The sequence below is a fragment of the Fukomys damarensis genome, unplaced genomic scaffold (assembly GCF_012274545.1).
Source record: "Fukomys damarensis isolate Sample0158 unplaced genomic scaffold, DMR_v1.0_HiC HiC_scaffold_21, whole genome shotgun sequence".
NCBI classification, from domain to species: Eukaryota; Metazoa; Chordata; class Mammalia; order Rodentia; family Bathyergidae; genus Fukomys; species Fukomys damarensis.
The window spans coordinates 30558792-30578304 of record NW_022900933.1 but is presented as its reverse complement, the minus strand read 5'-3'; the positions used below and the strand labels follow the sequence as shown (position 1 = coordinate 30578304).

General features: G+C 39.3%; 1 protein-coding gene across 3 annotated transcripts in view; it reads left to right on the top strand.

Annotated features, from left to right (window-relative positions):
• Ttc7b (tetratricopeptide repeat domain 7B) overlaps nt 1–19513 on the top strand; it is a 209242-nt gene that overhangs the window by 30894 nt on the left and 158835 nt on the right. For all 3 annotated transcript variants that reach the window (XM_010616298.3, XM_010616297.3, XM_010616299.3), the window contains exon 3: nt 8131–8261. In XM_010616298.3, coding sequence (XP_010614600.1) covers nt 8131–8261 — 131 coding nt within the window. The remainder of the gene's footprint in view (nt 1–8130; nt 8262–19513) is intronic.

Genomic DNA, 19513 nt, shown 5'->3' with positions numbered 1-19513 from the left:
TGGAAAGAGAAAGTGTGTGTTGTAGCTGTTAATCTTTCAGAGTTGTACAGCTTAAGGTGATGCCTCAGCAATTTGGTCCTTCATGACACAGAGCAGGAAGAGGGGATTGGTGGAGAGGGTGAGAAGGCCGAGGCTCTGGACTTTGCTTTGTGTGTGCCTTTACAACTTGAGACTCATTTTCATTGCCATTGCTCGTACTGAATATGCTGGTATCATCAGCTCAGTGATACAGGATGTTTAGTAAGACGGACAGGGGTCAAAACCTGGCTTTATCATTTATTAGCTGTGGAGGCCTAAGTTCAATCTCATTCATAAGATTCTGTTGACACCTTCCCTGTAGGCAGCTATGGGGGTTAGAAACGGTGCATGTCTGACCCCAGACACACTGCCTGGTGCTGAGGAGGGCTTTGCTAAGTGAATCTTTGTTATTATTAGAGGCTGTTCTGTCTCACACCCAGATAAGGCTTCTAACTGAGGGATCTCAAATTTAAACAGAGCTGGATGAATTTAGGTATTAACCCCTCCGTGATCACTGGATTTTCTGGCAGTGAGGTGTATAGTTCTCCACTTCCTCAGCCAAACAGACAAGGAACTGTGGGGCTGGGGAAATAAACTGGAGCTCCCTGTCAGAGGTCTGGAAGCCTTGATGTTGAAGGAAACATACAGTGGAGTGCCCAATTAGTCCTATTGTGTTCTGTAGGTCACATCTACAGAGAGCAGTTCAGAGGCTGGGCATTTTTGAGCTTTTAAAAGTGTAGCAGATCTTCAACCTGCTTCTGGCCTACCCAGCAACCCCCCAACACACACACACACTCTGATGTCCCACTGGTCCCCTGGCCTCTGTGTAGCACCTTGCTTTCAGTGCTGTACCCTGCACAGCCTAGCAGTCCTCGTTGCCCCTCTGAGAATGTGACCTAGGGCAGGCTGCATTGGCCCCAGCTCATGGGCTCCCTTATAATCCCCACTTCTGACTGGTGTGCACACCTTGGGCAAATCATCTTCTCCTCCTCCTTTTTTTCACAAGTTTGAGAAGAGGAGAGTACCTGCTAAATAGGACCAAACAGGTTAGTGTACATGGAAGAGCTTGGAGAGCTGTTAAATATAATCAGAATTATTTTATCATCATCAGTGTAAGATAATGTGTTGTCTTGCTATTGGGTGTGGTGACACACACCTGTAATGCCAGCACTCTGGGAGGCCAAGGCAGGAGGATCTCAAATTTGAGCCTTGTCTGGCTAATTTAGGGACTTAGAAAGACCGTATCTCACATACTGAGCTACCTCATCTTTGACAAAGGGGCCAACCATCCACACTGGAGAAAAGCTAGCCTCTTTAATAAATGGTGTTGGAAAAACTGGATTTTAACCTGCCAAAGATTAAAACGACCCCTATCTTTCACCATGCGCTAAACTAAAATCAAAGTGGATTAAATATCTAAATATTAAAAAATACTAAACTTGCTGGAAGATAAGTTAGATAGAACTCTCGAAGACATTGGTATAGGAAAAGACTATGAACAAAACCTCAGTAGCACGGGAACTAGCACAAAGAATCAACACATAGGATCTCAATTTGTTAGAAAGCTTCTGCTCTGTAAGAGAAACCACCAACAGAGCTAAGAGACAACCTACAATATGGGAAAAAAATTTTACCAGCTGTTCCTCAGACAAAGGACTATTATCTAGAATATATGAAGAACTTTTAAAAAAATCAGACCCCCCAAATATAAAGACCTAATTCAAAAATGGGCATCTGAAATGAACAGACATTTCTCAGACTAAGAAGTAAAAGCAGCAAATAAACATATGAAAAAATGTTCAACATCACTGGTCATTTGAGAGATGCAGATGTAAACAGCACTGAGATTCTACCTTACCCCAGAAATAATGGCTGCTAGCAAAAAATCAACCAATAGCAAATGCTGAAGGGGCTGTGGGGAAAGAGGAACCCTGCTCCACTGCTGGTGGGAGTGTAGACTGGTGCAACCACTGTGGAAATCTTTGGAGATACCTCCAAGAAGTAGGATTGGAAGTCCCAATGACCCAGCTATTCTCCTGCTGGGTATCTTCCCAAAAGAATGTTAAAAATCTTACCACAGTGATATATATATATGCACACTCATGTTTATAGCAGCACAGTTTGTAAAAACTAAAACTTAGAAACAGCCCAAGTGCCCATCAATTGGAGACTGGATAAAGAAAATGTTTTGTTTTTGTTTTTATAAAATGGAGTACTACTCAGCCACAAAGAACGAGAAACTAGAGACTTTTATAGCTAAATGGATGAACATTGAGGCTATACTCTTAAGTCTAATAAATAGGACACATGTAAATATCAAATTATTGCTCTGGTGTGAAAAACTAAAAGTGTAAATAAGGATCAAAATGTATAACTGATAATGTGAAATAGGAAGAAAAGGTCTAAAGGAGGGGAAGTGGGAGGGGTAGGGGAAAGAAAAAATGAGAAGGAAAAATGGAAACAAAGTCATTGTAAATAGGGAAGGGTGGAGGGGGTAAAGGGAGGGCAGGGATATGGGGAAAAAATAAGAACCAAGATGCATCATGTAAAGGTACAAGATCCCAATGATGAATGTAACTGTATTGTATACCTAAAATGTACCAATAAACTTAATGAGAAAAAAAGAAGACCCTATCTCAAAATATAAAAAAAAGGGGGGGGCGGGGATGTAGCTTAGTGTGAAGGTCCTGAGTTTAATCCCTAGTACCCCCATCAAAAAGCACACAATTTTTTCATCGCTGTTATAGGGAGGGCTAATTTTTGTGGGTGTTCTGTGTTCTTCAAATTATAATATAGTTGGCCACTTTTATCCCCCATACTTTACAGCAGGCCTTGATGGTAAAGAAGCACTTTGCTAAGGTGTGGCTATGGTGTGATGTGTCCCCCAAAGGTTCATGTGCCGGAAGCTTGGTCCTCAGCGTGGTGGCAGGGAGTGTCCAGATGTTTGGGGCATGGCCCTCAAAAGGGATTAATGGTTCTCCAGGGACCCTGCCCGTTTCTCATCAGAGGGAGTTGTGAACCTGGCCCCTGTATTCTCCTGCTTCCTGTTTCACCATGTCATCTCTCCCTCTTGCACACATTCCTGCCATGATGCCATCCACCATGTTGTGAGGTAGCCAGAGTCCCTTACCAGAGATAAACAGATCCAGTGCCATGGTATTGGACCAACAACTAAATAAACCTCTTATTTATAAAGTACCAAGTCCTGAGTATTTTGTTATAGTAACAACATATGACATTTTGTTAGAGTATAGACACACTTAATTTCCACCTTTTTGTATACAGTTTTGATCTTAGAGATGAAGTTTTGTTTGTTTGTTTGTTTTTTCAGTACTGGAGACTGAACCCAAGGCCTTCACACTGAACCCGATGCCTGGCCTCCCACCTTCCTTTCCCCTTTAATTTTAATTTTAAGACAGGGTCTTAAGAGGTAACTGGTTAAGTTGCTCAGGCTAGGCTCAAAGTTGTAATCCTGACTCAGCCTCCCAAAGTGCTAGGATTACAGGGACGCAGTACCATACCCAGAGAAATATAAAATTTATTGATATCTTATTGGGGCATTGTTGAGACATCAGCTATTTATCAAGTCTGTTTCTCACTTTTATTTGGCAGCGTGTATCATGTATTTCTCTGGAAAAAAGAAAGTAACTAAAAACATTAGGGAGATAGCTTTCTAAACTCACAAAGCGTCAGCTGAGATTTTCATGGGAGCCACTTTGGGCTGTGACTTCGGGACTCTGCTTCTCAGACAGTGTGGATGTGATCCCAGACACTTAAAAATTTATAGACCATTTCAGGGGGCCATAAGTAGCTTTTGACAGAGAACTAAACATTCTAGGACTCAGCTGTACAGGCACCAATTCACTGTGGTACATCAGGACTCATCCATTGCTCCAATATGTGCCCAGTGGCACATGGAATGAATGCCATAGCATTTGGGAGAAGGAAAAGAACAGTAGTTAATTAAACACCAGACAAGGCCTCCTGCCCAAGAATGGACTCATTGCTGGAAACACATTGCCACCCCTGAATTTACAGGTTTGCAAATCTGCCAGAGAACCCTGCTCTGTGTTCGATTGTGATGGTGGTTGTATATCTTACCAACCAGGCATGACCATGGACTGCAGCCCTAGATGAGTAGTTTCCAAATATTTCAGAATCAAGTAAAATACAGATAATAGTCAAATTGTGTTGAATTGGTTTGGCCTTTCTTTGATTCAGTGGCCTTGGCAGGTTTCTGAGGATCTTGGTCATCTTTATGAGTGTTCGTGGTCAGAGCCATCTGCAGTGGTAAAGATCAGATCCAGTTTTGCCTGACCTTTTGACATGCTCTGTGGCATTAGTTTTCCTCTGATTAAATCCCTGATACCATCTTGCACATTGTTTGGTTGCCTCTCATCTAAGCAGAGGGCAGATTATGAAACTAATTTTCTCTCTGTTTTTTTTCTGGTGATTTTAATTTTGTACAAGTACTTAACAATACTTAAAAGCACATTTAGGAAGCTCCAATCAAGTGCTGGTTTTTTAAGTAGTTCTGGAACTATAATGCTAAATGGTGAGCTTGTTCAGTTTGTCTCATGTTCTCCACGAACGAAAATGTCAAGAGTTTATAACAGAGCTCACCCTGGGAGATGCTACTTAGTGATTTTTTTTTTTTTGTAGCTACTTTAACAACTTCGGGTATAAATAAGAAGAGAGTGGATTTTGAACACTTAGGATTTGAGGGACACTAAAGCAGTTATTATCACTATATCCCTTATGTCTAAAAAGTTCAGTAGGGAAATGAAAGATAAAAATAGACCCAAATCAAATTTCTACAGAAGAAAATTATAATTTTGGAGATAAAAAAATACATTGGATGTAATGAATGACATTGCAGGAGAAAAGATTTAAAGAGATAGTCAAAGAGATTATCCAGAATGAAAGAGAAAAAATGGATTAAGAAAAAAATGGTACAAACACAAGTATGACCACTTTAGGTGGCCTAATATGTGTATATTGGAGTTTCCTTAGGAGCAAGATGGTGATATAGACATATTTGTAGAAATGAAGCATGAACATTTAAAACTTTTTATAACAACTAAAGACCTTCAGTTTCAGGACACTCAGTGAAGCCCAGGTACTGCATAATGTAAATTAATAGTAACCAATCCTAAGGAGAAAATCTTAAAGAGAGTTAGAGGAAAAGATGGCATACAATGGAACAAACTTAAGGTGACAGCAAGTTTATTGTTGGAAATCATAAAGCACCTGTAGAATGAGGGGGAAACAAGCCTCCCGCCAACTCAGCGAAAATCTCTAAAATGAAGACCAAATACGTTTTTTAGACATCTAGTAACTGAAAGAAACAGGCAGTAGCATATCTACACTGCAAGAAGTGGCAAAGGAATTACTGAAAGAAAAAAAGATACCAGCAGGAAATACGAATCAATAGAAGGGAAGAAAGAGCACAGGAGATCATAATATATTGGTGAAAATGTAAGAATTTTTCCCTGGATTTCAAATGTCTTTAAAAGATAACCAGGCATGGTGGCTCATGTTCATAATCCCAGCAGCTTTGGAAGGCCAAGTTTCAGGCCAGCCTGGGCAACTTAGTGAGAATTTGTCTTAAAATAGTAAAAAAAATTATGAGTTGAAAACTCATAAAACCCAGTTGGGGATTTAGCTCAGTGGTTCTTCCACCTGCTTTGCAAGCCATAGGTCCTGAGTTCGATCCCTGGTACCAAAAACAAAACAAAACAAAAAACACACACAAAAAAAGAAAAGAAAAATATTCATAAAACCTCACACGAGTCTTTATAACAGCTTTATTCATAATTGCCAAAACTTTGAAGAATCAAGATACTTTTCAATAGATGAATGGGTAAGTGGAATATTTATTGTTTAGCAACCAAAATAAATGGTATATCAAGCCAAGAAAAGACACAGAAGGATCTTAGGTGAAACTTGCTAAGTGAGAGAAGCCAGTCTGAAAAGTCTATGTATTGTGTCTCTAGAGAATATTCTGGAAAAAGCAAAACTATAGAGAAAGATTAGTGGCTGCCAGGGGAAGGGGTGATTGAGTGGAGCACAGGACTCTTTGGGGCAGCAAATCTATTGTTTGATAGATTAGTAATGAATACACAATGGTATATATTTATCAAAACCTTCAGCATATGCAGCCCAAAGAGTAAACTTTAACATAAATTGTGGACTTTTGTTAAAAGTAGAGCTATCTCCTGTGGCTTCCTGCAGCCTGCAGGGGTTTTTGCTGTTGCCAGGAGCAGCTGGGCTGAAGCCATATCCGGAAGGTGCACAGGAGGCTATGGTTACTTCCTGATGTTAGTGTGCCTGGGCCTTCTCGAGTGTTGTTTTCCTGAGAAAATCAGTGGCTTACATGAGTGCAGGTTGGGGGCTGAAGACCTGGCTTTAGCCCCGTTGGTCCCTTCTCTGACTGTCAGATTTTGGGCAAGTCACTTTACCATGCCAGGTCTGTTTCTTAGACCAGGGGATTTCTCTTGTCCCTTCTAATTCCAGACTCCTATTTTGATATAACCTGCCTCTCATACTGTTACATGGAGTGGAATATGTTATCGTGTACACATAGAGCACAGGGCACTTGGTGGGCAGAGACCCCAGTCCTCTCCTGTGCCTCTGTTGGTGGGTAGGGACCCTGAGGTTGGTGCTGGCTTCAAGCAGCTGCTCATCTTCACATTGTTACTTTTTCAGCCTTTGGTGCTTTCCTACATTACAAGCCTGAAATCTCTCTTGACAAAGAGTATGTACTTCATCTCTGAAGAAATGCTCATAGAGAAAGTTCTGGGTGTTCTCTTAATTCACAGCTGAGAGGTGGTCCATGGGTTATTAGTACTCTAAATTCTAAGGCTGAGAGCTGGTCAAAATGCCAGTAACTAAGACTCCTGAGAACATTAAACAGAAGATTCCCTTTAGGTAGTATGGTTCTCTGAGCCTGTATGCTACTCTAACAAAATATCTGAGACACTCAGCTTATAAACAGTTTTATTTTGGCTCCTGGTTTTGGAGGCTGCAGTTTATAATCGACTGGCCCTGTTGCTTTTGGACAACAAAACCAAACCCTGGCTGGAGTGCTTGAGAGGAACAAAATCTCTTACCTTTTGGCCCAGAAACAAAGGGAAGAGGAAAGGGCTGGGTCCTATACTCCTTTGAGGCCCCCAGTGTCTGGCCTCCCTTTAGGCCCCACCTCTTAAAGGCGCTATGACCTCCCAGTAGAACTACTCTGGGGACAAAGCTGGAACAAACACACATAGGTCTTTGGGGGACATTTAAAATCCAGCTCACTTACTTTTAAAAATTCAAAGATCTGAAGCATTTTTGAGTGAGAATCTCTCTATACTATGCAGGGTTCTTCATGGAAACAGGACCTGTAAGAGAAAAAACCTGCATTAGGCAAGTAGGGATCCAGAAAGGATGATGGTGTGGTTCTAGTCTGAGTCTAGAGGCCTGAAAACCAGAAGGCCCAGTGGAATAAGTTCTAGTCCAAAAGCTGCAGGCTCAAGGTCTAAGAGGAGCCAGGATTTCAGTTCAGAGTACAATGGCAGGAAAAGACAGCAGCCCAGCTCAACACAGTGAGGCAGGCCTAGTTCCATCTCACTCAGCCTTTTTATTCGGCTCTTCTACTGACTGGATGAGATCCAGTTAGGGAGGGTGAACTACATATGCAGTTTACCAATTCAGGTGCTAATCTTAGCCAGAAACACCCTCAGCGGCACACCCAGAATAATGGCCCAAGTGCCTGGGTACCAGGTGGCCCAGTGAAGCTGACACATAAAATTCATTATCACACTCTCTTAGGTCTGGATGAACTCAAGGTGAAGTGCCTGGCCAGATTCTCAACCTGAACTTCAAAGTCAAATAAGTCTGTGCTTTTAATGGCCTCTTTCTTCTGTAAGTTGCAGATACTCCTTTTGGTGCTCCATTTTGATGTCTCTTTTTGTCCTGAAGGAGAGAGGACAGAGGGGAGAGAAACTGCCTCCTTAATATTCTGTGATGTCCTATGACCACTGTGGCCCTCTAGAGCAATATTTAAAACTTAAGCTCCATGAAAAACAAATTGTCCAGTTTTTATGTGTTTGCTTTTTTTTTTTTTTAAAGGACTTTGTTTAGAAAAGCTGCCTATTTCGTCTTCTACCAGTAATCTTCATGTGGACCGGGAACAGGATGTCATCACCTGTTATGAGAAAGCAGGGGACATCGCACTCTTGTACCTCCAAGAGATAGAAAGGGTAAGTGAGGGCTGTGCGTTTTTTCCATCTGATCATTTTATTTCCAAAATGGATTATAGGCTATTGCAGTCAAGCCCTGGAAAGTCTTTGACTTGTCTGCCTCTGGCTGCATAGCTTTACTTATTGCTGAATATTATGGAGAAGATGATAGTGATTATGGTGTCTTGTGAAGATAGATCATTCAATGTGTGCAAAGTATTTTAAGATCCTCTGAGCAGAAATGACAGTACACAACCCTCTACACCCATGGCACACTGAAGCAGAGACTCATTCCTGTTCTACTGAGCAAAATGGGCTGACTTCCTTCATCTTCGTTTGGTCTGTGTGCCCACTTCTGCTCATCTGGGGTTAGGAGACTTTTCCTTGATGGGTGTGGCGGTTTCTCCGGGGGACTTCAACCTTCCTGCTCAGAGCAGGTTGTACGTCTCTGAGGCTGTGCGGGATGACCTGCTCCAGCAGTCAGTGGTTTTCCACTGTGTGTGTTATGTGTGGGGAATGGAAACCAGCAGCTGACAAGAAGGCCACTTAACAGAGGAGGCTGGAAGCGGGATGGGGCCACGCAGGTGTGGGTAGTTTGTCTGTTTAGGACACTTGCCTTTTGGTTCTGTTTATTAAATTTTTTCACCTCTGAGCCCTGATTTTCCCATCTGCACAAAGTGCATAATAAAAGTCCCCACTTCATAGAGTTCTTGGGATTATATAAGGTCCCACGGATACAACCACTTAGCCTAGATTCAGGAGCATATTGGCCTCTTGGTAGCTGTTGCTTAGTTTTAGTAACAGTCATTCCTAACAGTCTCTACCACAGCAGAGTTTCCTGGAGTTCTAACCAAGACTGGACACTGACCTGGACCCTCTCAGCCTCAACAGATGGTACCTGTGAGATTGTGTGATTAGAAGTCTTGTGAGAGTTTGAAAATGGTCAGACTTGTTTTCCATCCATTTTCTGTGTGTTCTCTTTCTATAAGGATTAGAGAGGGACTAAGTCTTGCTAGCTTTTGTTGTTTTCTGTGTACAGACTGGGAGTAATTTTTGTAAAAAGCAGCTTTTCGTAGTGTGTTGGTGTGTCTCATGAGGACCAGAATTGCCTGCGAGGAGGCAGGGCAGTAGGTGGAGTGAGACAGAGGACAAAGAGTTGCTGGGAATGATGGAGTAGCATATCACCTGCCCTTAACCAGAATGGGTTGTAAGTCATAGTTTCCGATTTCTGGGAATTCAGGAAGCTATTTTGGCTGTCGTACTAAAATGTTGTTCTATCAGAAGGTTCTATGAGGGAGTTTTTCTTGTTGTTATCCAGAATCTAGGGTATTTGTAGTCTTTAGAGAAATGCAGGCTGCTTTCAGTATCCACACTCTTTCTGTTGCCTGCCTACTGTGGTCAGGGCTTGAACAGAGAAGTCTGTTCATCCCAGCTGAGTTGTTCTTATTGACCACACAGTCCTGTGCACTGAGGGGTCCTTATTTTGCAGCTTCTAGCCAGTCATGTTGTAGCTGCCCTTGCCTGACTGGGAAGAAGGAGGCTCATCTGTTCAGTGTGTCTTTACAATGTATGAATTGGCAGATCTGGATTGTACTTCCTGTTGTGTTTATTCTTAACTCCTCATTCACTTCTGGGCTCTTCAGCCCAACTTTCAAAGACACCTAGATAGTCACAGAACTTAAAAGAAAAAAAAAATTTTTTTTTTGTTTTGGAACACAGTGATCACAGGAATTACATTTTGAAGAGAAAATTGGGGCCCAAGGACACACAAGAAGTTAGGGCAAAGCCAAAGTGAAGACTCTGCTCTTTCCTAACACCTAGTTCAGTTAATTCTCCCTGTTAATTCAGTTAATTCTCCCAGGCCACTGCAGGTAAACAGGATTGGGTGCTTCCTTGTGTGATGTGGAAGTTTTGGGCCAGCTGAACCTTGGCATTTACTTGTGTGAGGAAGCTGCTTCTTTGGTCTGGGGTTAACTCTCAGTGCATCTGGGTGACTGCTATCTACTGTGAGCTCTGACTTTTCAGTAGGAGTTTCCTTTATGGAAACCACTTTGGCCTTCCCCAGATTTCATCCAGCCAGGGTATTAGCAATGAGGCAGATTGAATGAGCCAAACATCTGTTTTAACTGTAGTTGACCCTCAAGAAATTAAGTGTCGGTCAATCCAAAGGCTGGGGGCAAACGACCTCCTTAAGTGACCGATGGCTTGTTGGAAGTTCAAGAGTTTGTATATGACAAGGGAATTGTGGTCTATGCTGAAGATGCCTGGTAGGTCTTTTTAAAAAATTTTTTTAATTTAATGAATATTTTAACACAGTAGGCATTATGCTGAATTGAAAATAGACACATTAGTGAAACAGAATGTGAAAGAAGTAAAAGCCCTGGGAACACCTAGACAAATAATGCTTTGCTTTCTGAGCACCCCTAGTGAGTAGAAAATCCCACATGCTGTTTCCATGGTTGTCTACACTGTAGTTGTTTCTCCCGCCCCTCTCCCTTTCTATAGTGAAGAAACTTCTGTCTGAGAAGGCCTTTTGACTTTTAGAGGTGGCTCTTAACTTCATTCATTAGCAAGACTAGAGTTTGGGCAGAATTTAAGGACCATGTAGAGTGATATGACTAATGGTGTTTCACATTTGGAGCCATCAAATCAGGTTTCTGAGGCTGTGTCATTCCCTGAGCTTCTCTACACTGGGTATGCTCAGCTGTGTCCCAGTTGTTTGTTTCCTCAAGGACAGTGGCCTTTCAGGAAAGAGGCTGATCGTGGCCTCCCATTGAGGCAGCTGGCCTAGCTGTGAGAGGCAGCAGAGCACCACAGTAAAGGCTCTGGGTGCTGGAATACTGACCTTGCCACCTCTTAGCTATGGAATTTAGAGCACTCCTCTCTTGTGCCTCAGGATGCTGTCTATAAAATAGAGTGCTCATTGGTCCGGGGCTTAGCTCAGTGGCATTGTGCCTGCCTTGCAAGCGCAAGGTCCTGAGTTTGATCCCTAGTACTGGAGGGAAAAAAAGAAATTCTTCAAATAGAGTACTCATGTACTGCCAGTACACTACTGGCATACTGGAGATGTTAGGTTTGTTCCTGGGTCTCCTGGCTATGCGATCTTTCTTAGCCTTTCAAAATTTCAGATATGTAGATAAAAATCTGCAGTTATCACAAACCTGCTCTTTTATTAGGAATGTTAAAGAATTTTAGGGGAATGTTTATGAAGTAATGTTTTCAGGAGAATTTGGTTTGCTTATCTTTTCCTGAAGTTAACGGAATGACATTTTGCCTGGAGTACTTATTTCTGGGTTTCTGGTCACTCTTAATTGTTTGACCATGGATCATTCATTTCTTTATGGCTGCTTCAGCTTTCCATCTTCATGGTGGAGCTAATTCTGCCTGGCTTCAGAGGACAGAGAACCAGCCTTCTCTGAGAAGCACTATATACCAGGCAGGATGCTAGGAGCTTTCCCCACATGGCTCTTCCTCTTGTCTGGTGTAGAGGCAGGGACAGCAGAGATGTGAGGAAATGAAAGGTCTATGCACTAACATTTGGTTAGTGTTGTCCTTATTATATTAGGTTACAGAGACATTGACCAATAATCTTCTCTGATAGTTTGTTTTCTGAAGGGAAATAAAATATAACCCTAATATTGTGTGCCTAAAATAATTTAATCAAATAAATCAAATCAGAGCAGATAGAATTAGCAATGGCGTAGGGTGGCCTTGATTAGTTTATCTCCAGATAGTGGCATTATGCCAATAGTAAATAAAATTTTCGGCACTGCAAGGAACTTGTGTTGCAATGATAGGAATAAAGATGACTTCATCCTTGGATATCACAGTCTGAGCCCTGCTTTTGGCAAATGAAATTATCCTGTCTCTGTCCTTTGCTTCAGCCAACCAGCTGGTTATGGCTTTCTTGAGCAGGAGCGGTGCCAGGGTGGAACTTTACCGTCTGCTGACAGTTCATTTCTTCATACCCCATTTTGGAAAGGAAGTTAATGTTCAATTATGGGGCATCTGTGACTTGTTATTGGCTGTTGTGGTGCTAAAGTTCTGAGAAGAAACCCCAGGTCCCCGCATATTGTAGTGCCCAGCCCAGTGTCCCCACGTTTGTCGTTAATTTGTTGCTTAGGCAGCATGGTCACACTTGAGTTTCTGCTGTCTTCCTGTAGGCAGAACTTGTGGTGACACCATCACTTTGGGGTGGGATCCAGAGCTAGATTAGATTAAGGTCACTGTGTGTCTTGAATTCAAACCAGGTGTCCTAGCAGTCAGTGCTGTTGCTGAGAAAGGCAGAGTGTGAGTCTAGAGGTCCAAGTGGCATTCTTTGTGGCTCTCAAATGTGAGATACCTTTTCATTCAAGCTAAAGCTTAAATTAGCCCATCTGAACCAGTACTTCTTCACAGAACTGTCCAGACGCTGCCTGGCCAGGGTATGTGTCTCTGTTCCAGTACCTCTGATCTGGAGGCTGCCCCCTGACTGACTGCAATAGGCTGCAAAACTCTTACATCTGAATCAGAAAAGTATGGTAACCAGAAAAGAGCAGTCACTTATTGTCATTTTTGTATATTTCCTGTCAATCTTTGCCTTTATAACTTAATAGCATTAGGAGGCTTTATATCTGTCTTTTTTCACTTAACATCAAACTCCACATGGTTTTCATGAATGTGTAATTCAAGGAGATGCTTCTGTCATATAACTAACTTACTGTTGGGTCTGACTTGTAAATACTGTGGTTGTGCCACTGCCCTCAGGTAGCTTTTCTCCATGCTTTGCATTATTTCCTAAGGGCGATTTCCCAGAAGTTCAGATATTTTTACCATTCTTCTTACCACATGCAGTGTCCAGGTGCTTTCTACATGTCATGCTGATATCTTCTAACTTTAGCCATAGAGGAGACTCGTGATTTTGCTCCGCAGTCTTAGTAGATTGTTGAAAAGTTATTTGCTAGGTAAAAATAGTACCTTGGAAGTTTATTTTGCATTTTTGAATATTAATGAATTGACATTTTCCATGTTTGTTTACTAGTGATTTTTCTTGTAAAAAATGCTGTAATAGAATTATAATTAACCATTCAAATTGTACAACTCAGTTTTTTGTTTTGTTTTGTTTTGAGACAAGGTTGTCCAAACTGGTCTAGAACTCTTGAGCCCAAGTGATTTTCCTGCCTCAGCCTCTTGAATAGTTGGAACTACAGGCACACACCACTGTGCCTGTTTGTCAGTGATTTTTTTTTTGGTGGGGAGGTGTACCAGCGATTGAACTCGGGACCTTGTGCTTGTGAGGCAGGCAGCAGAACCACTGAGCTAAATCCCTGGCCCTGTCATTGATTTTTAATGTATTTGTAGAGTTGTGTAACCATCACCAGCATTCATTCCATAGTCAATATTTATGTGTGTGTGTATGTGTATGTGTGTGTGTGTGTGTGTGTGTGTGTGTGTGTGTATTTTTGTTTTATATGAGGGATTGAATTTGGGACCTTGCGCTTGCCAGGCAGGCAACAGAACCACTGAGCTAAATCCGCAGCCCCATAGCCAATATTTAACATTTTAACCACCCCCAAAAGGAACCCTGTACCCATTAGCAGCCACTCCTCCATTAATGTCCATTCAGTTTCTCCAGTCCTAAAACCTACTAATCTATTTTCCACTTCTATAGATTTGCATGTTGTGGGCATTTAATATAAGCAGAATTGTGATCTTTTATGACTGGCTCCTTTGGCTCAACCTAATGTTCTCAACACTCGTCCACGTTGTAGCATGTATCATTGCTTCACTTCTTTTTATTGCTAAATAATCTTCTGTTGTATGGACGCACTACATTGTGTTTATTCATTCACCATTGGATAGACATTTGGATTGTATTCACTGCTGGGATATTATGAGTAATGATGCTATAAATACTCATGTACAAGTTTTTGTGTGGGCAGATATTCTCATTTTTCTTGGATATATTCCTAGGAGTGGAATTGCTTGGTCATATGATAACTTACAAGTATGTATGACCTTGATATAGTCTTGTGTCTTATACTTTGTTTTGTTTCTTTTTTTTGTCTCTTATACTTTGTGTCTAGCTTTTAGAAGTAGTGTTTTTCTTATAATATAAACAAATTATATCATAAATATATTACTCTTTTATATTTGATATGAATAATTTCTCAATCAGTAATTTACCATTTTAAGTTGTTCATAAATTTTGAATATAGATATAGTTGAATCTGGTTTTTAAATTATATTTAATTTTATTGCTTTTAAAGCTTAAAAATTGGGATAAATTCCTTCTAGGATTTGAAAAGTTTTGATAATTTCCCATATGAAAAAAACTCCTTGGGATTTATTTTGATATGCAATATTAGACATGACTCTAAATTATTTTTTTCTTCAAAATTCAGTGCCATTTTTAAAGGATTTTGTATTTCTTTTTCATATATTCTAAAATTTTACATAATTTCTGGATTCCCTGTTTTGTCATACTAATCTTGTATTGCTCTGACTTGATGTTGTCTATTAAGTACTTCCTTAGAATGGGTTTTAACATCTGAATGATTAGTAATTACTTATTAATTTTAGTTTTCGGAGTGTCTATTATTCTTTTCTCTTTATACTTCCAGATAAATTTTAGAATAATTTTGTTGAATTCAAGAAAAATCTTACAAGGGTTGGTTGAATTTTTTAAATTATAATTAATTATAATTAATCAATTGTATATTAGAGAGTTATATTTAGTCTTCTCTCATCATCTATGACCTTTTCCTCATACTGTCAACACTTTTTATTTTACAAAGTTTAATAGATTTGTTTCATTCCTACATCTTTTCCATTTTCATTGATCTGTGACTAGGTCATTCTTTTAGTTGTATTTGCATATACTCAAACATGATTTTTAAATTCACTTACACAAATATTTATTGAGTGCCTTTATCCGATGGACACTGCTTGACACCAGTGGCTCTAGAATACATAGGCCACAGCACATGCCCATAACCATCCGACCTCATGAAGACGCAGGCTCATAACCAGTCAGAGCACCAAAGCCAGGGACAGGTCTTGGGCCAGAGTGGACGTTTAAGGACAGCTCCTGGAAGAGATGACAGCTGAGCAGATCTTTGAAGGCTAACAGGGGCAGCAGTATAGGATCATTGGCCACGGTACTGAAGTCTTCTATAGACAAAGAAATAGAGTTGATTGTTTTCATATTTTTAAGAATATGAGTCTGTGGCAGAGGAATTTTTGTTGTTATTTTTTCCTTTTTAATATTTTCCATTTCATATCACTTTCAAGTATTTTTGCCAGAATTCCTAAAACAGTGTTAACAAATAAGGGTGATGGTAAATATTCTTATTTTGTTTCTATTTGAAGGTAACTCTTTCGTATATCTCCAGTCTACATTGTAATATTTATATGCTCACTCCTTTGCAATCAGAAGCAAGCATGTGAAATAGGTACTATTCCCATTGTAGAGATAAAGAGAGGGAAGATCTGCAAGACCAAAGAAGACAGCTCCGTACATAGTGTGGTGTCAGAACTAGCCCTTGAGCCTGTTTCTTTTCACCAAGAATCTTAGGTGCCTTCCTTTGGTGCTGTCATGCATTTTCATTTGTTGAGTGGATGCTTTTTCCAAAGGAGAATGTGCTTATAGATGTGGGAGAATACCATATGTGTCTTTAGAATCCCAAAAGTTAAAAAGAAAGAGAAACTGGAACTGAAGAAATATTTGAAGAGGATATGGCCGAAAAATTTTCAAAATTACTGAAACACAGCAAAACCACATTTAACAGAATCTCAGAGGATCCAAAGCTGGTTAAATGCAAACATACATTTGGGCATATTATTGTCAAACTCTTGAAAACCAAAGTGAAAATCTTGAACTCAGCTGGAAAAAGGAAACCTTTAATTCAGATATAGCAAACTTATCAGAAACTCAGGAAGCCAGAGACACTGGGTGACACCTTTAGTAAGCTTTCTATTGTGACAAAATACTTCAGATGGACACCTTAAAAGAAGAAAAGATTTAATTTTATTCACAGTATCAGGTTTCAGTCACTGGTCACTTGGTCCTATCACTTTCAGCCTATGGCAAGGCAAATACCATGATGGGAAATGTGTGGTAGAGCAAAAGCTGCTCAACTCATTGGCTGGAAAGGGGAGAGAGAGAGGGTGGGGGGGAGGGAGAGAGAAGATGAGACAGAGGGAAAGAGAGAGGAGAGAGAGGGAGGGAGGGCCAGGCAAAGACAGGAAGGGGCAAGGATTCCACTATTCCCTGCCCTGGATGATCTGATTTCCTTCCAGCTGGCCCCATCTCCCAAAAGGCTCCACCAGTTCCAGATAGTGCCATGAGCTGGGGACTAATCCTGTAACACATAAACCTGTGGGGGACACTTAGGATCAGAATGTAACACCTTTAAAGTACTGGAAGAAAAACAATCTAAAATATTTTTCAACAACTAGACAAAGTAAGCCATTAAATGTAATTACTACCTCCTCAATTAAAAGGCAGAGATTTTTAGATTGGCCAGAAAAGCAAACATATCTATATTCTATACACAAAAAAACACTTTAATATGTGAGTAGGCAAGTAATAAAAGTATATACCATGCAAATAACCATCAAAAGAAAAGTAAAATTTCTGTGTATTATAATGGAGACTTAGGTACATAGAATATTGCAAGAAATAAAGGGAGCACCACATAATGAAAAGGTCCAGTTTATCAATAAGACATTATAATCCTGAAAGTAAGTGTAGCTGAGAAGAGAGCCTTGAAATATGTAAAACAAAATACACAGAATTATATATTATTATGTATATAGTGTTATAATTATAACACTAAATGCTTATATTAGGAAGGAAGAAAATGCTCAAATCAATAATCCACAACTCAAGAAATAGAAAAAAAATAGATTAAAACCAGAGAAAGCAGAAGAAAGAAAATAATAAGGACCAGAAATTAGTAAAGCAGAAAACATAAATAGTAGAGAAGAATTACTGATATTAAAAAAGTAGTTTTTGAAGAGATCAGTAAAAACCAAGACTGAGCAAGAATAAAGGAAAGAAGTCACAAATTACCAATACCCAGAAGTTATAATAACATGCTGCTCTTGATCCATGGACTTTGAAAGGTTGTAAAGGAAGACTATGATCAATTTGTGCCAATAAATTTGATCACTTTTAGAAAAATAAAAAATTATCTAAAAAACACAAACTATCAAAGCTCACCCAAGAGGGAAGAGATAACTTGAATATCCTTGAATCTATTTTAAAAGTTGGATTTTTAGTTAAAACCCTTCCCATAAAGAAAACTGTAGGACCAGTTGGGTTCATTGATGAATTCCAGTATTTAAAGAAGAAATGATAGGAATACCACACAAACTTACAGAAAATAGGAGAGGAGGAAACACTTTCTAACTCATTTTATGAGGCAAGTATTTCTTCTGAATATAGATGCAAATATCCTCACCAGAAATACCAGAAAAATGAAATATATAGCACATATATATGGCCCCTAGCTTAGAGATGCAGAAGCAATACAAACATTTAGTAGAAACTGTATTTGAGTGACCTAATTTCCTTCTACTATGTTCCACCTCCTCAAAGCTTCCCCCTCTTTCTAGTAGTGCCATCAGCTGAGGACCAAACCTGGAACACATAAGCCTTTGGGGAACACTTAAGATCCAAGCTATAATACCTTTAAAGTATTAGAAAACAATCTAAAACATTTTTCAAAAACTTGACAAAATAAATCATTACATGTAAATGGCCTAAACACGTTAATTAAAAGGCAGATCTTTTTAGATTGGACAAAAAGCTGTACTTTGAATGTTGGGTTTTGGTCTTTTCGTGGTCTAGTTATTTGCAGCACAATACTCTGTCCCTGTGCTCGGTAGGGACAGTAAATTGCAGCTCCCAGTTAGCCATGCAGTCATGAAGGGAAACCGCCTATTGTATACCATGCTCTATATTGCCAGTGTTTCTGGATACAGGCATTCAGTGAATAATATGAGTTATGCAACACTTTATTATGAAGTAGACTTTGAGTTAGGTGGCTTAAGCCCAACTGTAGGTTATTGTTAAATGTTCTGGATATGTTTAAGGTAAGCTAGACTAAGCTATGAAGTTTAGTAGAGTAAGGGTATTAAATACATTTCCAATTTATTTTCAAGTTATGATATGACCAGCAGGATTAACCCCATTATAAATCAAGAAACATCTGTGAAAAAGATTATATACCATAACCAAGACCCATTTCAGGAATTCAAGATGATTTAACATATGAAAATCAATTAATGTAGTGAGCATATCTATATATATAGATCTATATATAACTAGAGGTAGACATCTTTCTTTATATGTATATCCATATCTATCACATGAACATCTCAGTAGATTCAGAAAAAGCATTTTATAAAAATCCAGTACCCTTTCATGATAAACACTCAATAAACTGGAAATAGAAGGGAACTTCCTTAGCCTGATATAGGGCATTTATTAAAACACTACAACTAACAACATATTTAGTGCTAAAAGGCTGGATGCTTTCTCCTTAACATCAGGAACAAGATAAGGATTTGTGCTCATGTCACCTCTACTCAGTATTGTGCAAGGTGTCCTAACCAATACAATTAGGCAAGAAAAAAAAAGTATCCAGATTGAAAGATTATATAAAAAATTCTAAAGAATCTATAAAAAAAAGTTAAAACTGATAAGTTCAGCAAGGTTGTAAGATAGTCAATATATAAAAGTCATTTACATTTCTATACACCAACAACGAATAATCCAAAATGAATTTAAGAAAACAATTCCATTTATAATAGAATCAAAAGAGTAAAATACATGGGAATAAATTTAATAAAAACATGTACACTAAACACTACAAAACATTATTAAAATAAATTAAGAAAGACCTAAATAAATGGAATAACAACCCATCTTCATGAATTGAAATACTTAATTTGTCAAAATGACAGTATTTCCTAAATTAACCTTCAAATTTAATGCAATCTCTGTCAAAATATGAAATAGACTTTTTGCAAAAAGTGACAAGCTGGTTCAAGTATTGGTGTGAAAATTAATGTGACCCAGAACAGGTAAAACAATCTTGAAATAGAAGAATAAAATTGAAGGACTCTTACTTCCCAGACTCTAAAGATATCACGACAACACAGGGTTGGGAGAAGCTGAATATTAGAGAGCTTACCTAGCATGAGCAAGGCCATGGGTTTGATCCCAGAACTATAAGAAAAAAAGGCAGCCACACAATTAGTATTCTTTTTTTTTTTTTTTTTTT